The sequence below is a fragment of the Carcharhinus amblyrhynchos genome, chromosome 2 (assembly GCF_965287045.1).
Source record: "Carcharhinus amblyrhynchos chromosome 2, sCarAmb.v2.hapA, whole genome shotgun sequence".
NCBI classification, from domain to species: Eukaryota; Metazoa; Chordata; class Chondrichthyes; order Carcharhiniformes; family Carcharhinidae; genus Carcharhinus; species Carcharhinus amblyrhynchos.
In genome coordinates this window covers 111,446,155-111,468,495 of record NC_137325.1, presented here as the reverse complement: position 1 = coordinate 111,468,495, position 22,341 = coordinate 111,446,155, and the positions used below count along the sequence as shown (strand labels likewise).

Genomic DNA, 22,341 nt, shown 5'->3' with positions numbered 1-22,341 from the left:
GTTGCGGAGTTTTTCTGGTATCCTGGACAATATTTATGCCTCAATTACCAGCACCAAAAACAGATTAATTAAGCACAAATTAATCATCAATTTGGTTGCTTTATTTACGTATCAAACCACAGTGATTACATTTCAAATGTAATCCATTTGGCTTAAAAGCACTGTAAGATGTCCTGAAAACATGAAAGGTGCAAAGCTAGAAGTTACTTATGTATTATTTACGTACTTTTCAATCTCCCTTGCTCTCCTGAAGACTTCAATTCTTGCCAGAGTTCTATAGCCTCAATAGCCCTCCAGCACCTGCTAAAGTGACTGTGGGGCTGTACAGTGAATAGAGGTGAGGGAAGATTACAGCAGAACTAAATCCCTTCGCGTGTACTGCGGAGATTGCTGGCTTGTGATCAGGAACAAGAGCAGCGACTGATTTTCCTTTTAACTTTCAGAACAGTAATTGTTGAACCAGTATATTCACTTCAGCTTGAATGTAGTGAAAATAGAGACAGATGTCAGTATGGTACTGGATCCAATTGGTATGGTTCCAACTTGTGTAGAGAGAATTGAGATCAGTAATCATTCTGCAATATGATGCACTCTTTCAAATAATCCTATTGTTGAAATTACTGGCAGCCTCCTGCAAAAAGGTAGGGGTGGGTACTCTATATTTTGAGCACCCAGCTAATAATTTGTGCTTATTTAGTTGAATAGGTACAGTAGCTGTCTGAGGTTTACAGCTGCCACAAATGTGTTTTTATGATCAATTTTTCTGTTATCCTTTAATAATTTCCATTTTTGTTTCAAATCAATTTTTTAAAGGCCTCCTGCAACTGAAGATATTATAGACTTAATTTTTTTGTTTTATTAAGTAAAATTAATCCTTTGAGTACCGGATTTAATTTTAAAATTTGCGCTATATAAACTTCCAATCGCCCGAGAGCTATAAGAGACAAATACTTTAGTTTTTTTTTAAAAAGAAAGAATACAGAAAATACTTCGTGTTGCCTAAGAAACTAGTACACCTAATTTATGGTTTCGAAACGAAAAGCATTAACAATACACATGGTCTATTAAAAGTTTAAATTAGTAAAATGTTAATTTTCAGATAGGGTCAACAATAACTTAATGTCAGGTACAAAATGTATCAAACAGAGCTGGGATAACAGACTTCTGCAGTACATAAAGCAAAACCATGCTGCTTTTATGAATTGGTGTTTTATTTTAAATTGCCTAAATGCAATAAGTAATTCCGTTTAATATGGTGAGACATTGGTAGTGAATGTAAATCTACCCTCCATCAGTGCAGGGATTGTATCCTGGAAACATTTAATTGGGTTTGGGTCACATATCTGAGCAGGCTACTGTCGTATTAGAATGCAAACGTAGTAATGACAGCTGTCTCCTCGCCATGTGGCATCTGCCATTACTTTGATGTACTGCAGGGATGGATTTTTGGGTCTTGGTTCCAAAAAAATTGGGAGAAGCATGGTTTTCAACAAAACAGCATGCTTGTGCTTCCATTTGACTGTAATAGCAAAGCTTCGTTCGGTGTTAAACCGGGGAGAATCTGCTCATGCAATTAACACCTTGAAAACTTATTTAACTCCTGATTTTTAAGGAGTTTGCGCTGCAGTATTCATTCATTCTGTCTGGAGACACAGTTGGCTGTTTCTGTGGAATTTTTAATTAATCACTTAGGATGGATTGCAGCCATTATGGCTCAGCGGCACATTGTGCCTGTCCTTGGTTAACTTGTTACTTAGTAGTTGTGATTTTAAAGAACCCTCTCAGTATGTCACAACAATCTGGTTGTATTTTAGCTAGCTTAAATATCGATTTTCTTTTTGGCAAGGGGACAGTGAATCTTTTTCTTCCTAGGGTGAATGAAAAAATAAAATGCTGTAGTTTCTTGAAAAAGGATGGCTAAAATTCCAGTTAAATTGCATTGTGTTTGTTGTCACCCATTCCCAGAATGTTTTGCAAGCATGAAGTGTTGCTTTTACAAAGCTAATTAAATGATGGTGCGAGCACTAATTTAAGTTTTAATTTAATTTAAAGCATTTTGATGAAATGCAAATATAGTTTGCACTGTTGAAAGGCCTGTGCAACTTGACCCTATTGTTCTGATTCTGTTTGATATATTAACTAATAATTCTGAAATGCCACTCAAATTGGAATCTTTTAATTAGCTGTAATATTATAAAAGAAATGGTCTGCTTGCCAATAGGCAGTTTTCTCCCATTTATTAATGCTATTGACACTACTGCAATTGTAAAATTCAGTGGAATGTTGTACATCTGTTTAAAATGGGAATTTTATAAAATGCTAATTAACATTACGTTCGTGGTAGTATAAATTGCTTTGGATATAAAAGATCATGAGCCATTTATTTTGGTTGAAATTGTGTGTGGGACGGTGCAAGAATGATAGCTTGGAATTGTAGGAATGGCAACATCTATTAATTTAGAATTGTTGAAGATTGCAAAACTCGTTTCTTTTTTAGTAGCTGTTAAAGAACACTTTAACAATTGCTTTATTGCTGCAACATATTTAAAGAAAGACTAACTGATCAATTTATGTTAGATTTTAATTAACATACTTTGAAAGTGCTTCAGCTAAGAATTAATGTACTGCGATATTTCACTGCAGCAGAAAGTCTTAAATTTGATGCTTGTTTAAACCCATTGATAATGATTAACTTAAAATTCAGCTGTTATAAACATGCCTGCTTTGAAATCCTGCACCACTCTGGCCCCATTTTGCATTGAGCACATATGCTGGAGTGTAATTTGATACTGTGTGATATGACCTGAGTTTGGGGCGAAGGAGCAGTACAAACATTAGATAGAATTCAGTTCATATCAATACGATCCAGATATAAGCAACAGTACAAACTAGTAAGGGTTAACCCGAGAAAAGCAAAACTAGTATTTAATGTCATATGAGAGTTTTTAAGGAATTGTAGCTCTTATCCAAATTATCAATTAACAGCTGCAGAATGACTTGAACCTTGGAGAAAAAACCCTCAGGTCAAAATTTTGTTTAAATGTGATTGTCGCAGTTTTCTAATGGCTTTAAGAGCTGCATAATTTATGTAGTAATACTTCAATTCTTTGATGATCTTTCTTAAGTTTGAAGATTTGGTACTGTGTTTATATTTCATCTTGGACCTAATTTGTGAACTGTTTAAAAACTAATTAAACTTGTGGTCCTATTCTGTAGAACAGTAGTTTGTCGGCTATATGCTTCATGTATGATCTCTTTCTAGCCTGGTCTCCACATAAAAAAAAATGAATTGTCGGTGGTTCAGTAATGCAGAGTTCATGATTCTGGTACAACTGTAGCACATTTTAGTGACTATATCCAGGAAGCTCTTTCAGAATCTTGTTCCCAATGCACATTTACTATGTTTCCCAATTTTAAAGTAATATTTTGAAGTGGTTAAGAATTGCTGCTCAGTTATATTGACAAAGAGATTTTTGTCCTTGTTACATGCCCTCAATCTGGGAAGTTGTTGAATTCAGTTATATTTTTAAAAATGCTTTCGTGTAATTTAAGGTGCAGCCAGGGACATTCTGAAAATAGTAAATTATTACAATTTATTTTAGGAGGAAAAAGATTTTAGGAAGAAGTGAAGGAGCCAAAACATTGATCACATTTTGGCAATTGTTTACTGGATTTAAGTGGCAGGTCATATTTATGCCCACTTATCTGCTTCGGGGAACATTCTTGATAGCGGCAGTACAGAATCCACTGAATAACATAGTTTGCTTTGCAAATTAATGCAAATGGCTAGACCTGTCGAGAAACCCTTTACAGGGCAGTGTGCTTTGATTATGACTGAAGTTGCCATTTGGACATGGTGAAAGGAGCATGTTTGAACCATTGATTAGGGGCAGCAGTGAAAAAGTCAGGAAGGCCCCGTTAAGCTTGCAGTGCAGCAGGCGGATGTCAGTGTAGTTTGAGCACAGTGGGAGAATGACAGGGAGGATTAGTGTCAGCAAGAGGCTTTGCGGTAGCTGTGGAGATGGTCCCTAGGGTCACTCACCTCTGTGACTGCACTCTGCACTGACGGCTTAGTAATACAAACCCCATGATGCATGGTTGTTCATTACTAGGGTCAGAGATTATTATATATAAAGTATTTATATCTTCAGGGATTAATTTTTTAACATTCTATTGATGTTTCATGATGGATTCTTTTTTTAAAAAACTCTCTACCCATGATTTACCAAGCTTAACTATGTTTTGTATGATATTCATCGTGAATATAGTTTGTTTGCAGTGGGCTTTTTTGTAAATAAAGGCATTGTTTTGCTCTTCTTTCTGCCATTTTTTGGTGGATTTAATTCATTGTGTAATTCTTTCTGCCTGTTATTTTGGATATTATTACAGGCACCTGAGTGGACAGAAGAGGACCTCCGCCAGCTGACAAGAAGTATGGTTAAGTTCCCTGGGGGCACTCCTGGTCGATGGGAAAAGATTGCTCACGAATTGGGTCGATCAGTGGCAGATGTGAGTCACTTGGATTTGCATTGTATATTGAGTGACAAAACTGAACAAGACAGGCAGTGTAAGGGCAGCATATATAGGGTTAGACACTGTCTGAAAAAAAAATGCAGTTCTTCTAGGACCTGGAAGTGAACCATTAACTAACTAAGCAAGAAGCAGATGTGGAGGAGTTCCAATCACTGAATCAACAGCTGTAATTGATCAGTTGTACAAGGATTCGAGTACTTGGCGATTTGGGCTACCGTAACGTGATCACAGGAAGACAATACCACAGTGCAAAACTATGCAGTGAGCCCCTTTTGAGCTGTGACAGGATATTTTTGGTAATGGGTTAGGAAGGCGCTTTACATTTTTAAAGCATTCAAACAGAATGCTATAATAACAGATCTTGTCTGCAAGATTCAACAGATGTTTTTGATTGTGAATATTTTAAATTGTTTTGTTAGAACCAAAGCACCGTTACCTACTGGTGAAATCATAAATTACAAATTCAACATCTGAAGCAGAGATGACATGAAAATCTAATCAGAATTATTTCTTTATATGTTCTATTTTTTGGACTTAAAGTACTAGAAGCTAAAGTTCAAATTGATTCTGTTTGTTACTACAAAAGCTGGCCCCTTCAGTGTATTGAGATGAATTTAGTAAGCAAATTTGAAAGCTAGCAAATCAAGAATTACAGACTTCTGTATGCTTGGTTGTTTCACACGTGTATTACTGAAAACTTGATTGCTGTTTCTGAATGTGAGGATCCTCTCTTTTGGACCTCCTTGGCTTTCTTAAATAAAACTTTAATTTAGTTATTGAATCAATAGTTCTGTATTCCTGAATGTTGTAAAACTTTAAAGATTATAGCACGTCTTGTGCAAAAGTAAAAATTGCTATCCCTTCAAATTTTCCACATGTGCTATTTCATAGTTTTGTTGGTGAGATAGTAGTCTTTGCATAATCTTTGAAATTTGCTATCTGTAATTGGGTATGAGGCATTTGGATTGAGAAAAGGGGGTTGATTTGGTCATAAAAGAACCATTTGTTGAGCAGCTGCCATGTAAACATTTGTCAAATTACTTTTGTTTAATTTAATCCATTATAATTAATATTCATATTCATTTCAAAGTAACTTTTCATATTTTATAATTGGAACAGTGAATGCATTTCCTGCAGTATTACTCTCGGTTGGAAAATATTCTGTTATAAGGAAAGAACTGTTACTCCCTGCAGCATACAGTGCTGTTGCTCTTTTTAGTAGTTTACATTTGAAAGATGCTACTTGTTCTTTGCTGAGTTCCTTACCTATTCATTTGTTTTTAAATTGAGATTTAAACCAATTAGCTGCAACAATTAAGCAGACTTCTGTGTGTCTGAATTGCTAAACACAAGGCAGTATAGGTGGATGAATTACCTCCAATCCTGGTTTTGGCTTCAAAAGTAAAGATTAGGAGATTGCTGCTTTATATTTTTCCTGTGCATGTATTCTTTGCAGTTTCAATAGCACAGTAGCACGGGGACACTTTTAATGAGTATTTTCTCCCTTCCTCTCCTGAGAGCATTGAGGTTTTGCTGGGTCATGACTCTACAGGCACTGGTCACCCCAAATATCTTGACCAGCCGAAGGCATGATGGATCAATTAACTTGGTGATGCTTAAAAGGCCAGAATTAAATGAATGCCAGTATCTTGCAGGGTTGTTGTACGGGACAAGTTTATAGCACTATGGAGGAGCGAGGCCTTGGAGGGGTTTGTAAACCAGGAAACAAAATTTAAACTGGGATTTTGCTTGATCAGGAGTCAATGTTGGTCAGTGAGCTCAGGTAGTTGGTGAATAATCAGAAGAAATTGGGACTAGTTTAGGGGTTAAAAAAGGGTAGCATGGACAAGTTGGGCCAAAGGGCCTGCTTCCATGCTGTAAACCTCTATGACTCTAAATAGGAGCAGGAGTAGACCGTTCAGCCTATCAGACCTCTCCCACCATTCAATAAAATCATGACTCATCTGATTGTGTCCTTAACTCCACTTTCCTTTAGCCCCTAGCCCGTTGCAACTTTTGACTCTCTTGTAGGTAAAAAATCTGTTTAATTCGGCCTTGAATATGTGTAATGACTCAGCATCCACTGCTCACTGAGGAAAAGAATTCCAAAGACTATTTATCCTCTGAGAAGAAATGCTTCTTGTCTCTATCTTAAATGGGGGACCCAATATTTTGAAACTGTGCCCCTAGCTCTAAATTCTCCCATCAAGGAAAACACCCTTTCCACATCAACCTTGTAAATCCCTCTCAGAATTTTAGGGTGCAATGAGATCACCTCTTCTGAACTCCACTGAGTATGAGGCCAACCTCCTCAATCTTTCTCATAAGACAGCCCCTTCATCCAGGAATCAGTGCAGTGAATCTTCTGTAAACTGTTTCCTTAAGTAAAGAAATCAAAATTGTAAACAGTTCTCCAGGTGTGGTCTCAACGATTTCCCATCCCAAGGGGCCTGGGAATGCACTGCCAAGTGAGGTGGCTGAGGCAGATACATTAGTGACATTTAAGACTTATCTGGATAGATTTATAGACAGATGGGGAATAGAGGGATTAGTCTAGATAGGACAACATGATCAGCGTAGGCTTGGAGGGCTGAAAGGGCTGTTCCTGTGCTGTACTGATCTTTGTTCATTGTTCTTTGTTCACTTGTAGCAAGACTTCCTTATTTGATAAGACCAACATTCCATTTGCCTATACCTGGACGCTAACCTTTTGTGATTCTTGTTCCCAGACTCCAAAGTACTTTGTGCTGCAGCATTCTGTAATCTCTCTCCATTCTTCCTGCAACAGTGGACAGGCTTACGTTTTCGTAGATTATATTCTATCTGCCAAATTTTTGCCCATTCACTTAAATTGTCTGCATCCCTCTGTATACTCTTCAGATCCTTGTCACAATTTGCTTTCTGACCTAAATTTGTAAAATTGGATGTTTTGGAAGATGTCATGTGCACTCAGGGTAGAATGGGAGACCAAGCAGAGTGCATTGAAATACTAATGAATGAGTGCAAATAAACTGAGTCAGGGGTGATGTAGTGCAATGTTATGGAAGTGGAAGTAGATGGTCGAGATGTTAGCGTGGATACAGGCTCAAGTTTGACTCCAAGGCAGCCAATAATTTGGTTTAGTGCCAGACTGTTGCCAGGAAGAGAGATGGAGTTGGTAGTTCAGAAATGCAGTTTGTAATAGAGGCAGTGATGTTAGTCTTCGTGGTATTTATTTGGGGGTTATTTTCTTTCCCGCCTATCCTGAAACCAAGGACACCGAGACTGATGGAGCACAGTAACTGTCACCTGGCTTCATAATTTCTCTCATCAGAGAGAAAGGATTGAACCGTTAATGCTCTAGGTCTAAAAAGTTAAGTTACTTATTAGATAACCTTGATAGATTTTTAAAACAAAATGTATGCATCTTTTGACAGAATATAGATGTGACTGGCTAGACCAGCATTTATTGCCCATCCTTAATTGCCATTGAGAAGGTAGTGGTGAGCCACCACAGTTTGTGTGGTGTTGGTACATCCACAGTGCTGTAGGGAATTCAGGAATTTGATCCAGTGACAGTGAAGGAGTGGTGATATATTTCCAAGTCAAGATGGTGAGTGGCTTGGAGGGGGACTTGCAAGTGGTTGTGTTCCCGTGCATCTCTGCCCATATCCTAGGTGGTTGCGAGTTTGGAGCATGCTAGAAAAAGAGACTTGGGTGGGTTGCTGCAGTGCATCTTGTAGATGGTAGACACTGCTCGCCACACAATCCATGATGTGGATTAAACCGAGCTTGTTGTGGTGTTTGTTACACTGTAACTGTCATAGCAACAATGATCAGGCGTAGGCCATTCAGTCCCTCTAATCTGTCCCTCCATTTAATAAAATCATGGCTAATATGATAACAATCTCAAATCTGTAATCCGCATGCCCCCTATTACCCCCTTGTTTACCAGTAATCTATTCACCTTTGCCTTAAAAATATACACAGATTCTGCTTCCACTGCCTTTTTAGAACGAGAGTAACAAAGATTCTCAAACCAGAGGGGAAACATTTCCAACATAGGAGCCTCATCTTGGTTTTAAGTGGGCAACCCCTTATTTTTAAACAGTGACCCAGTGGAAAGAGTGAACAGATTTGAGATGAGACAGAGGACTGGAATAGATTGCACTGATTACAATGAGGCAAGTGTATGAAGGGACTTGTGGATGAGGACATGACTTTGAATTAAATCTTTGGAGGATGGGTTGTAGCGTAAGGTCAGTAAGATGGGGGTTGTGGAAGAGAGCAATTTAGTATTGCACAGGATATGGCAGTAGAACTTTGTGGGTGAAAGGTGGAGAACCATCAAGGAATGCGTTGACTAGTCTGCTCTGGAAATGACAAAGGCATATTTAAGGATTTTAATGGTGGAATTGGGGTGAAGGGGGTAATGTTGCAAAGCTCTTGATGGATGGGATGGGGGTTTAAAGCTCAGCTAAGGGTCAAGCAGGTTGCAAAGATCAAAACATTCAACTTGCTCAGTTCATTTGTAATCAATTGTAAAATGTTTGCACTAGTTCTATTGAAATGCTTGTTTAAATACCAGCAGTGTTTTTAATTTATAACACGCACCTTCATAAGTGGTTATTCTTTGTTTAATCCAAACTATGACTGTGATGATATTAATAACCACAGTGTTGACCAGCTATTTAGTGAAAGCTGTTGAGAAACAATTAGTTGCAGACATGAAGTAAAAACTGTCAGAAACATAATGAATCATGTAGGATTGATGTGTGGTATTCATTCAGTTGTTCTCATCAGCTTTTTATTTAAATCTCTTGGTTTATTCCAGTCAGAACTGTTAGTTGCTTACCTGATTACCGATACCAGTGGCACGGCAGGATAGTGTGGCGCAATGGTTAGCACTGCTGCCTCTCAACACCGGCGACCCAGGTTCAATTCCCAGCTTTGGTCATTGTCTGTATGGCACCTGCACATTCTCCCCATGTCTGTGTGGGTTTCCTCCGGTACTCGGTTTCCAACCACAGTCCGAAAGATGTGCTGGTTCGGTGCATTGGCCATGCTAAATTCTCCCTTAGTGTACCCAAACAGGTGCCAGAGCGTGATAACTGGAGGATTTTCACAGTAACTTCATTGCAATGTTAACGTAAGCCTACTTGTAACACTAATAAATAAACTTTAGTGTTCTCTTTGTGCTTTCTCGCATCTGTTCTTTGACTCATTTTCCAAGCTGTGTTTGTAGCTCCAGGCTTAGTTCTTGTCCCTCTCCCACTATTGCTCGAGCTGCTGTGTGTGACAAACATCTGACCTGTTTTTCTTCAGGAAAAATACATGAATTTAACTGTCTGCCAAGCTGGCCAGACTGTAATATGGTTATTAACTCCCAGAGTGCTAAATTAAAGGCAGGGAAAGCTTGAATGACTTATTTCTAAAGTAATATCGTTCATTCAACTCTGAGCATGTAAACTGATTCCGTTTGCCTCTGCGGTCACTAATCTCTTGTATTCAGACTTTGATAGCAAGCTGATAGGGGTTTCTGTCTATGGATAAGAGACTCAGGTAGGAAACAAAACAACAGACAGGTGGGTTGATGCTAGCAGACCTTTTTAATTACTGTGGAGCCTGACAGCATGTGGCAAAAGGACTGAAGTTAGATAAGCTGTCCCATGTGTCTTTAAAATGATGAGGAAACGATTAATGGGCATTGTATGAAGCAGGTTGGAAAACACTGATTCATGTTGTTTTACATGCATGCAAAAAGAAATCAAAGGAGAATTTACTGTCTAGGATTTTATCATGTAATAGCTGCACCATAGTCAATGAATCTTGGGTGATTGACTAGACATAAAAATTGCAGACAAACTAAGGAGCGTTATTTAATGGGAATTCCACATATTCAGAGAAGAAATCACTATAACAAGCAAAGTTGACCAGTAAATGTTTTTCAGACACTTTTATGTTATCCACTCTAATGAAATTTGGACTATAATATGTCAGATTTCTTTTAAAGATAAGGTGACTAAACAGGCTCGTGCTGTGTTGGAATGCAGAAATAGAGAGTGCATTCATCAATGTCATGTTGCAGTTTTGCAGAAAGGAGTCTCATTCAAAATTAATCTAGAGAACAGCGTCCTTTGAGATTTAAAAAATGCTGTTTGACAATTGAGGAGTTTTTTTGTAAATTTTTGAATGTGTGCTATATATTGGAGGGATTTGTGTTTTGAATGGATTGTAGTCTGAAGTTATTTTAAAAACTTAAGTAGTCTTGCATAAGGTGCTGTAGAAGCTATTCAAACTTCAAAACTTGAAGCAAAGGCTTTGGTGTTTTAAACCTATGAAGAACATGAAGGAAACGTCTGCTAATATGACAAATTAAGAAGTCTCACAACACCAGATTAAAGTCCAACAGGTTTACTTGATAGTAAACACCACTAGCTTTCAGGGTTTGCCCCTTCAGGTGAGTGATGAAGGGGCAAACCCCGAAAGCAAGTGGCATTTACTACCAAATAAACCTGTTGGACTTCAGCCTGGTGTTGTGAGACTTCTTACTGCGTTTACCCCTGTCCAACACCGGCATCTCCACATCATAATGTAACAAATAGCAGAATAGCTTGATAAAGTAGTGTAGGTATAAAGTTATTCAGTCTGAACGAACATACAACTTCTACTAACACAATTGTGATTTATAATCACCAGATGTTGTTCATTTCAGGTCTGTAAAACTCCTTTCAAGTTTTGAAACAATAAGAATTGTATCATCCCTATGAAGGGTTCATCATCATTACTGTGTTGGCTGTGATTCAGTAGTAGTGCTCACCGGTCTCAGAGTTAGAAGATTATGGGTTCAAGGCTCACTGCAGCCTGAAACACAAAATGTGGACTGATATTCCAGGACAGTAGAGGGAGTGCTGCTGTATTGGAAATGATGAGTTGGATTTTTATGGAGCCTGGGAGATTGTACAGTGTTGAAAATGGGGGTGGGTGGAGGGTGAGGAGGGAGGGACCACATTCTGGTCCTGTGGAATGTCTTGATGTTTTATTATGTTAAAGGTGATATACAAGTTATTGTTGTTGTGGAGATGAAAACAAGTGGACTATCTGATGGACAGGATGTTTGTTTTCAGGTTGCATTTATTCAGACAGGGTGTCTGTCGTAGGTAAATAAGCTCACAAAGGTTAGGGCACAAGTAAATGGTTTAATTTCAGTATAAATAGGATCTATGAATTTCCAGATGAAAGGATGGAGAGTAGGATATGGTGTCTCTGTGAACTTGAGTGAAGTCATAGGAAGAAGCAGATGGATGGTGTAGTTGACAAATAAAATGCACAAATTAAACTGCAAAATACAATTCGAATTGAAGTGGTTTACAAGAATTTTGTAAGTTTGAGAAGATTGTGATTTCAAATAGCTGAATTTGACACTATAGCTGGTAATGTTATCCACCGATTTCGCTCTCCTAAGAACCTAATGGGTAGAGTCATAGCACTAGAAGGTCCCAAATTTGCTTACCAAATGATGCTGATTTCACCCAGTCGTGTTGCAGCCAGCTTCTCTGACAAATGGAGTGGGGAGTTAATCCATGGCTTCATCTCCTGATTGTTATCATGTGATTCCTTCTAGAAAGAATTTGCATGGATTCGAGGTGAGTACATGTACGTGTGTGTGTGTGTGCGTGTGCGTTAGTCCAGCTCAGCAGTTTTGCTCTCCATTGGCAGTGCTTGCTGTCCTGGCTCCAAAAAGTGTTCCCAATCAGTCAGTGTACTGGCGAACACCAAACAGCAGTGAAATCAGGCAGTTTCTTCAGGAAACAAGGAGTAGGCAAAGTAAACCTGTTGGGATTTTGGTTTAGCTAAGTTATATGTGTTTTTTTTATTTGTATGGATTACATTTTATTAAATGTGTGATGAATACTTAGTAAGAAATAAGTAACTTTTTTTTTCCTTCTAATATAGGTTACAACAAAAGCTAAACAAGTTAAGGATTTTGTTTCAAGCACACCAGGTATGGGTAGACTTCATTTACGTTTTCTCAACTCAACAGAAACAATGCCCATTTAGATCTAGGTCTGGGGACTATATGACATTAATATCCATAAAATTACCACACGGCGTTGCAGATAGGCAGTGCCACATATGGTTTCCTGCTTCCACAATGAATAAAGCCCTTGGGCCAGTGCCATAAAACCAGTTTATTTTGTTTGTTGTAAAAAAAAAATATGGTATTCTATGTTGCGTGTATGGCACCTGAAGAGTTAAGAAAAGTTGGGAACATGGGTAGAAAAGCAGTGCATTCTGGTCTTTGAGCTTGTGTCATTTAATTAAGTTGTGGTTGATTGACACCTCCACACCATTTACCCAACTTTTGATTCATAACCCTCAAAATCCTTACCCAATAATGGTCTGTCATTCTCACTCCCAAAAATTTCAATTGATTCAACAATACAGCGTTTTGGAGAAGAAATTCTAGGTTTCCACTAATTTTTGTTTGAAAAATTGCATACTGCGCAGAATTGTATAGCACATGAGGCACTGTATGATCTACTCCTGTTCCTATTACTTATGTTCTTAAACAGACCATTCAGCTCAGCCAGTAAATGCAGTTCTTCCTCCTCTAATGCTATTAGCATATCCCTCTGTTCCCTTCTCCCACTATGCTTCTCTAATTCACCTTAAATAGATACGTATTACTCCCCACAACTACTCCCTGGGTTAAAGATTCCACTTTCTGATGAAGAAGTTTCTTCTGAATTATCTATTTGATTTCTTGGTAATTATTGTTATGGTCCAGCAGCTGATAAGTGTCGTGCAAACTAAATCCCAAAAAGGGAAACTTAACTATTTTCTATTTATATTTTACCATAAGAAAGTATGTATACTGAAGTGAGGAGCCACAAATTCCACTAACACTTTTGGAGATTTTAAATATTAAATTAAAACATTTAAGAAAAGACAAAAAAAACAAAGATTACATTTATGCAGTTAAAATTAATTCTACAGAACATTCCCCCAGAAAATTCCTATTTGGTTCAACACACAAATAAAGACTCTTTTAGGCAACAGTCCTTTTACAGATGCATAGCTTATTTTAAAAAAAAGGCACTATTACCACAAGGGACAGCCCACTGTGTTTCACTCAGTTGTGGAAGTTTAAGGCTTTAAACCAAAACCCTGCTTTCTGGGACAACCAGACATTTCTCTGGTGTAGTTGAAGGCTGCCCATTTCTTCGTAATTCTGTCCTAGCACTTTAGATGATCTTACATGTCCACTGCACCACACCTCCCAACCTGTCTTTAAATATGTTTCTTTTCTCCTTCATATTTTTCCATATTCCTTATTCTTCTTTGAAATATACTTTTCCCAGGATATGAAAACTTTAATGTTCTCCAAGTGCCATCATCTTTGGGCAAAATAAAATTTAATAACTTGACCGTATCTATTTGTGACCTTTTCCAAGTTGTAAACTGCTTTCTACTTCCCTTTAAAACAACAGAACACAACAAAACCTCATTATTTTGTAATGCTTATTGCAAATTTCTGTCCATATCTTTTTTACCCGTAGAACATGCAGCTTGTCCTATTCATTTCAAATGTCTTCCTTTCACACCTAGCTGCTTCGATGTCTGCAACTTTGTAGATACTCTGTCCTCAGCTTAATTAAATTAGTCATATATGCATACAGCCCCCATAGTCCTGGTTCATGGTATTCCGCAGGAGACCCCAGGATATTAAAAGCTAAAATTTTTTTCACTATCATATATTGGTGGGCTCTAATTTTGTTCTTCCCCACAAGTGGAAACACTCTCTTTGTGTCAACTTTTAATATTTTTTCATAATTTTATTGATGGCCTGGTTGCTGTTTACTCCTGAATGTTTAGCTCAAGATTATGCCCCTTGTTTTGGATTCTCTCAGCAAACAAAGCAGTTGCTTTGTATTTAATCTTATCTAATGACTTTATCATTTTAAAAGCCTTCTCAACTTAAGTAAATACAAGTCACATTTATGCAACTTTCTCTCCATAATTTAACTCTTTTAAGACCAGGTATGATTCCGGTGGATCTGTGCTGTACCTTCTCAAAGGCCAAAACTATCCATCCTGAGTATTCTAGATGCGGTGTGCCCAAGCCTCTGTACAACTGAGGCATTGCCCTCTTTATGTAAAGGTCAGCATTGCATTAACCTTTTTGATTATCTTTTCTATCTGTGCACTAGTGTTGTGGTTTCTGTACCAGGAAACTCCATTTCCTTTGCTTCTCCACACTTTCTAGTTTCATGCCATTAGGAAGCTCTTCAGATTTGTCTTTCTTGGATACAAAATGGATGACCTTACTTTTGCTCACATAGAACTTTATCTTCCATAACTTTGCCCATTCACTTAATTGAACTATGTTCCTATCCAAACTGGGGACACATTAAATGGCTAACTGTCATCTGCAATTTTGGATATACAATTGCCTTATTTCAAATGTGTCATTGATTTATACGTTTAAAAAGCTGAGGCTGCAAAACACATTTAGGGATATGTTAATGCAATGGCTCTTACTGGGCCAGTAATGCAGAGGCCTGGGCAAATGATTTGGCGACATGAGTTCAAATCCTGCCAAGGCAATTGGGGAATAAATTACAATAAAAATCTAGATCAGTAGTAGTGACTATAAAATCACTGGTTTGTCATCTAATCCTGTCTGGTTCACTAACTTCCATTACTGTGCAGGCCCACAGTAATGTGGTTGACTCTTAACTGCCCTCTGAAATGGCCCAGCAAACCACTCAGTTGTACCAACTTGCTAGAAATAAATTATAAGAACAAAAAAATCAGATGGGCCACCCCAGTATTGATCAGATTCAGACCTGACAAAGGCACACCCTGTCCAGTCAACCATACAAAGATGTCTTCACTAGCATCTGGGGACTGGTGCAAAAATTTGGAGTGCTGTCCCTCAGACAGGTTAAGCTCAACATTGTCATACTTACAAAATCATGCCTCTCAGCCTTGAGCTGCTTCATCATTATCCTTGGACATGTCCACTCCCACTGCCAGGGCAGACCCATTAGAGAAGGCGACACAGTGGTATACAGTGAGGAGTCCTCAGTCATGACTTTGTGAATTTTAATGGCATCAGGTCAGATGCACATAAGGAAACCTCCTGCTGATTACCATTACTGCCTTTCCTCAGGTGATAAATCAGTGTTCCTCCATGTTGAACAACACTTGGTAGAGTGGGGGGAGGGATGGCCAAATCTTGAAGGGCACAGATGCCAAACTGACATTACATCATGCAGTCATGAGGGAAAGACTGCCATTACTTGGCTCCATCTTGACCAATCTACCTGTCATAGATGCATTTTGTCCTTGACAGTACCGGTAGAAGTAAACACCACACGATCTTTGTGGATACAAAGCCTTGTCTTTATTCTGAAGACACACGCCACCACAATGTGGCATTATCATTGTGCCCAATAGGATGGATTCAGAATTGATAAGGGAGCTCAAATCTGATAACTGAAGTGCTGTAGATCATCAGCAGCAACAGCATTACAGTGCAATCTGTGGCATCATGGCCTGGCATAACCCTAACTGTACCATTACCATTAAACCTGAGTGCTAATGTTTGCGCTCAGGTTTAATCTCAGGGAAGGACGTGGCTAATCTTGTATTCACCTGCACCATTGTATGTAAATGGATAGATTTGTTCACAAAATTATTCTGCTTTAAATCAAAATTTGGTAAACATTGAGCAATACATACATCAACCCAATTTTTTTTTGAAACAGGAACGGTAAAACTATTGGACCTGAAGTCTGTATCCCAGACTGTAAAGAGTGCAAAACGTGAAACAGTTCTTCCTGACCACATAATCACTAAAAGAGATGAGGAGGTGGAAGGAGAACATGAGTTTGAAAATGGGGATGATCAAGATAATTACACAGAGGCATTGTCCACAGAAACCAGGCCACGGAAACGGAAAACTGCAAAAACATCAGAGAGAACTCTTATGATCCAAGAAGAAACGGAACAGAAACAAAAAGGAAGACGTCAGAGAGACTTTGATAACACTGAACTGGATGATGAAAGTGATGAGGAGAAGAAAAAGAAAGGGAAGATTCGATCTTTAGAAGAAAGTGCTGAACTGTGGAACCAAAATCAGCAAAAACTGCTTGAATTAGCCTTACAACAGTATCCAAAGGGGACTACTGAACGCTGGGACAAAATAGCAAAATGCGTACCAGGAAAAACAAAGGTAATGTTTCTCTATTAATAGAAAACCTAGATCCATCATACTAATAAAACTGGCTTGCAGTCTGTGGCTATGACCAGTACAGGTTCTTTATATTGCTCAATAACTTGAAACTTATTGCAAGTTTTGATGCTGAATTTGATGTTTTGAACATGTGCAATGTTTCTGCAAAAAATAGAGAATTTAGTCTGACTTGCTTTCCTCCACTCACCATCACCATCATGTGCAGCAGTGTAATTTGTCACACAAATTGGTAAATTATGGACCCATCTCAAGAATTTTCATCCTTTAGATTGGAGTATGTGAATTAAAGTATGGTGCCACAGAATGGAATGTCAGAAGTTTGATAGCCCATTGTGCTGAAGTAACTATGTCTATTGTGCTAGTTATAGGAAACTTCTAGCAAAAAGAAGGCATTGTAAGTGGAGAGGGAGAAGGGTTTTACCAGCATACCTTATTGTGACTAGCTGATGAAAAAAGTGATGTGCCTAGGACATACAGTGAAATAGACAAGAATCAAAAATTGAATTGGGGGTAAAGGAAAGTATGCATGTAATTCATTTGAAATATAAAATAAATTATAAAGGCCAGGGATTAAATACCCTGGACGTTCAATGCTGAAATGAAGTTTCAGGTTACCAGACGCAGGTTGTTGTTTCCATACTACTGCACTTGAAACTGTGAGATTTTTAAAACCTGTCTTCGAGCATCCTAATCAGTCGTTAACAAATTATTACCATCACCTTAGAGCCTGACTCATTCTGAGTTTACATTGTGGTCCAATGTACTTAGAGATGGGTGGAGATTATGCAAATCTATTTCATCTTAACTTTTGGAATTTGCTAATTTACTGTGGGCAAGATTTTCCTTTCCATTGATCCCGTTGGATTTCATACATCTCAATTGAATCTTCCCTTAACCTCCTGTGCTCCAACGGGAGGAACTACAATTTTATCCTTCACAAACAACCAGACACTTTTTTTTTGTATCATGGAATAGCATGATACAAATGGCACAAGGCAAGGCCATTTGGCCCATCGTGTCCATGCCAGAAAAAAAAAATCAGGTACTCCTACTCACTAGCCCTTCCCCAATAGCCCTGCAAATTTTCTCTTCAGATGCTTATCCAGCTCCCTTTTGAAAACCATCAGTGAATCCTCACTCTTAGGCAGCAGCGTATGGGAACACCACCATCAACACGTGGGAACACCACCCCCTGCAAGCCACTCACCATCCTGACATGGAAATATATCGCGTTCCTTCACATTGCTGGATCAAAATCCTGGAATTCCCTCCCAAATGGCCTTGTGGGTCAACCCACAGAACATGGACTGCAGTGATTCAAGAAGGCGGCTCACCACCACCTTCTCAAGGGCAACTAGGGGATGGGCAATAAATGCTGGAAAGCCAGTGACACCCATGTCCCACGAATGAATTAAAAATTACATTCCAGATCCTAACTACTTGCTGTATAAAAAGGTTTTTCCTCAAGCTACCATTGATTCTTTCTGAATTTATCTTATATTGGTGTCCTTTTGAGCCACCAATGGGAACAGTTTCTGCCTATCTATTCTGTCTAGACCACATATGATTTTGAGTGTTTTTATCAAGTCTCTCAATCTTTTTAAGGAAAACAATCCCAGCTCCTCCAGTCTACCCACATAATTGAAGTCCATCATTTCTGGAACCATGCTTATAAATCTTTTCTGCATCCTCTCTAAAGCTTTCATTTCATAAGAACATAAGAAATAGGAGCAGGAGCAGGCCATCTAGCCCTTCGAGCCTGCCCCGCCATTCAGTAAGATCATGGCTGATCTGTCGTGGCTCAGTTCCACATTCCCGCCCTCTCCCCATAACCCTTAATCCCCTCACTTATCAAAAACCCATCAACCCGCGTCTTAAAAATATTTAGCGAGGTAGCCTCCACCACTTCAATGGGCAGAGAATTCCAGAGATTCACCATCCTTTGAGTGAAGAAGTTCCTCCTCAACTCTGTTCTAAACCGCCCCCCCTTTATCTTGAGGCTGTGCCCCCTAGTCCTGCTATCCTTTCTGAGTGGGAAGAGTCTCTCCACCTCTATCCTGTCCATCCCATTCATCATCTTATACGTCTCAATGAGATCTCCCCTCATTCTTCTAAACTCTAACGAGTACAAGCCTAATTTATTCAGCCTCTCCTCATAGCTCAACCCCCTCAACTCCGGCATCAGCCTAGTAAACCTCCTCTGCACTCCCTCCAAGGCCAGAATATCCTTGCGTAAGTACGGCGCCCAAAACTGCACACAGTACTCCAGCTGCGGCCTCACCAATGCCCTATACAGCCGCAGCAAGACCTCCCTACTTTTATATTCAATCCCCCTCGCGATGAAGGCCAGCATCCCATTCGCCTTCCTGACCACCTGCTGCACCTGCAAGCTGGGTGTTTGCGACTCATGCGCAAGGACCCCGAGGTCCCTCTGCACCGTCGACTGCTGCGGTTTTTCTCCACGTAAGTAATAATCCTTCCTACTATTATTCCTACCAAAGTGGACCACCTCGCACTTGCCAACATTAAATTCCATCTGCCATTTCCTGGCCATTCGCCCAGCCTATCTAGATCCTTCTGTAGACTCTCACCACCCTCCGCACAATTTGCCTTTCCACCAATTTTGGTGTCATCAGCAAATTTCGACACCCTACACTCAGTTCCCTCCTCCAGATCATCTATATAAATGGTAAATAGCTGAGGCCCCAGCACCGACCCCTGGGGCACTCCACTAGTCACCATCCGCCAATCCGAATAGCACCCATTGACCCCCACTCTCTGCCTCCTATTTGACAACCAGTCCTCTATCCACGCTAACACCCTACCCCCAACTCCATGCCCCCTTACCTTCTGCAATAACCTCTTCTGAGGTACCTTGTCAAACGCCTTCTGAAAATCAAGAAAGACCACATCCACCGGCTCTCCTCTATCCACCGCCCGAGACACATCCTCATAGAACTCCAGTAAATTTGTCAGACACGACTTCCCTTTAACGAAACCGTGCTGCGTCTGCTCTATCAAGCAGTTCCCCTCAAGATGCCTCGCTATTTCCTCCTTGATGACGGATTCTAACGTTTTACCTACAATAGACGTTAAACTAACAGGCCTATAATTCCCCGCCTTTTGCCTGGCACCCTCCTTAAACAACGGCATAACATTAGCCGTTTTCCAATCTTCCGGCACTTCCCCAGAATCCAGCGACGTTTGGAAAATAACCACCAAGGCATCCACTATCACCTCCGCCATTTCTTTCAGAACCCTCGGATGCATTCCATCCGGTCCTGGGGACTTGTCCACAATCAGCCCCTCCAGTCTGCCGAGCACCACCTCTTTAGTAACAGTAATGTCATTGAGACCCTCCAGTCCTACCACCTTTCCACCTCTAACATCCGGCAAATTATTCACGTCCTCCTCCGTGAAGACCGAAACAAAAGTTATTCAAGACCTCAGCCATATCCCCATCCCCTACCACTAGCTCCCCTTCTCATCCTCTAAGGGACCAACGTGTTCACCCTAGCTAGCCTCTTCCTTTCTATATATTTATAAAAACTCTTGCTATCCTTTTTTATATTAAGCGCTAGCCCAGCTTCATAGTTTCTCCTACCCTTCTTTATCAACTTCTTTGTCAATCTTTGTTGACATTTAAACCTCTCCCAATCCTCTTTTCGCCCACTACTCTTAGCTACTCTAAACGCCTCCGCTTTTAATTTAACACTTTCCTTCACCTCCTTCGTTATCCACGGCTTATTACCTCTCCTCCTACGGTCCTTTTTGACCATCGGAATAAATTTCTGCTGAGCACCAAGAAAGATCTCCTTAAAGATCCTCCACTGCTCCTCAGCAGACCTACCTTCCAACGCGCTCCCCCAGTCCACATTCGCCAATTCTTCTCTCATCCTACCGTACTCCCCTCTGTTCAAACAAAGGACGCGTGTCCGGGAACCCACTTTCTCCTCCTCCATCTGCATCAGAAACTCCACCATGCAATGATCACTCTCTCCAAGAGGATCCTTCACCGCAAGTTCCCTAATTCTACCCGCTTCATTACATAGCACCAGATCCAAGATAGCTCGCTCCCTCGTTGGCTCCAACACACACTGTTCCAGGAAACTATCCCGGCAGCATTCCAAGAACTCCTCCTCGAGCCCACCGCGTTCAACATGGCCTTTATTATGTGTGGTGCTCAGAGTTAGACACACTTTTACCAACGTTATGAAAATTCACCATAATGTTCCTGTTTCTGTACCCAGATTTTTTTGACCTTTTTCACATTCTTCACAATCTGCCTGGCTATATTCAACGAATTGTGCACATATACTCTCAGGTGTTCTTGTTCCCATTGCCCCTTTTGGAATTCTACCCTTTACTTTGTATTGTTCCCCTTCTCAACCTTCTTACCAAAATTTAAGACCTCTACATTAAATTTCTTTTGTCATGTGCCTGCCCAGTTAAGCAGCTTGTCCGCATCATCATGAAATCTCTCACCATCCTCCTCACTGTTCATAATACTTGCCAGTTTGTGTCACGTACATGAAAAACAGTGGTCCCCATATTGTACCCTGTAGGACCCTCTGTAAACTTTCCTCCAATTCAAAAAGTATGTTTCTGTTTCCTGCCACTTTGTCAATTTCATATCAATGCTGTCACTTTCGCTTTTATTCCATGGACCTAAGCTTGCTAGCAAGCCAAACAGCTTTTCTCATACCCCTTAATCGCATTTACCTCATTCAATAGCTCAACATTCTTCTTCACTGTGACTTTGGCAGCATTTTCTTGTTAAGATGCAAAGTATTCATTTAATAGCTCAACTGTACTTCCATTTTCATGCTTAGATTCCTTTTTTAGTCCCTAAACACCCTGCTGTTCATACCCTTCTGCTATATGTCTGTACCTGCCCATGACATGAATTTGAATCCCACTGTGACAGATGGTGGAATTTAAATTCATTAAAAATATCTGGAATTAAGAGTCTACTGGTGATCATGAAACTATTGTTGATTCATCAACAACCAGATGAAAAATCCATCTGGTTCACTAATGTCCTTTGGAAAGGAAATCTGCTGTCCTTACCTGGTCTGGACGCACAACAATGTGATTGACTCTCAACAGCCCTTGATACACATATCCCATGAGTGAATTCAAAAAAAAGACTTTTGGATTTCATGTTAGCTTCCAGTCCCTTCTCATACACTTTTTTTTGCTGGAATTCTACTACCCCTCCTGCCACAGAATGAGATTGGGCAAGGGGCGAACAGTGCAAATACCCATTGATCTCGTACGGTAATTTCTGGTCTTGCTCAAGCAAGATCATAAAATCCTGCCCTTTGCCTCTTTGATTTCCTTTTTCAGTTCCCCTCTAAACTTTTGATGTGCAGCTGATTTTCACTTACCTGACAGGTTTAGATTGCATTCTAATACATATCAGAAATAACTTGAGACCTGTTCTAAATTCGAATAGCTGGATTTTCACATTGATGGAAAAGAAAATTATGCTACTGTTAAAGGCACACTTCTCTGTGTTGAACATCCTGGATACAGGAGACTGGTCCATAGGATGTTCCACT

General features: G+C 39.7%; 1 protein-coding gene across 1 annotated transcript in view; it reads left to right on the top strand.

The window, feature by feature from the left end:
- The window catches only part of dnajc1 (DnaJ (Hsp40) homolog, subfamily C, member 1), a 229,339-nt gene that overhangs the window by 202,495 nt on the left and 4,503 nt on the right, over window positions 1-22,341 (top strand). The window contains exons 9-11 of the mRNA XM_080211116.1: window positions 4,390-4,509; window positions 12,469-12,517; window positions 16,290-16,756. Of these exons, the coding sequence (XP_080067242.1) occupies window positions 4,390-4,509; window positions 12,469-12,517; window positions 16,290-16,756 (636 nt within the window). The remainder of the gene's footprint in view (window positions 1-4,389; window positions 4,510-12,468; window positions 12,518-16,289; window positions 16,757-22,341) is intronic.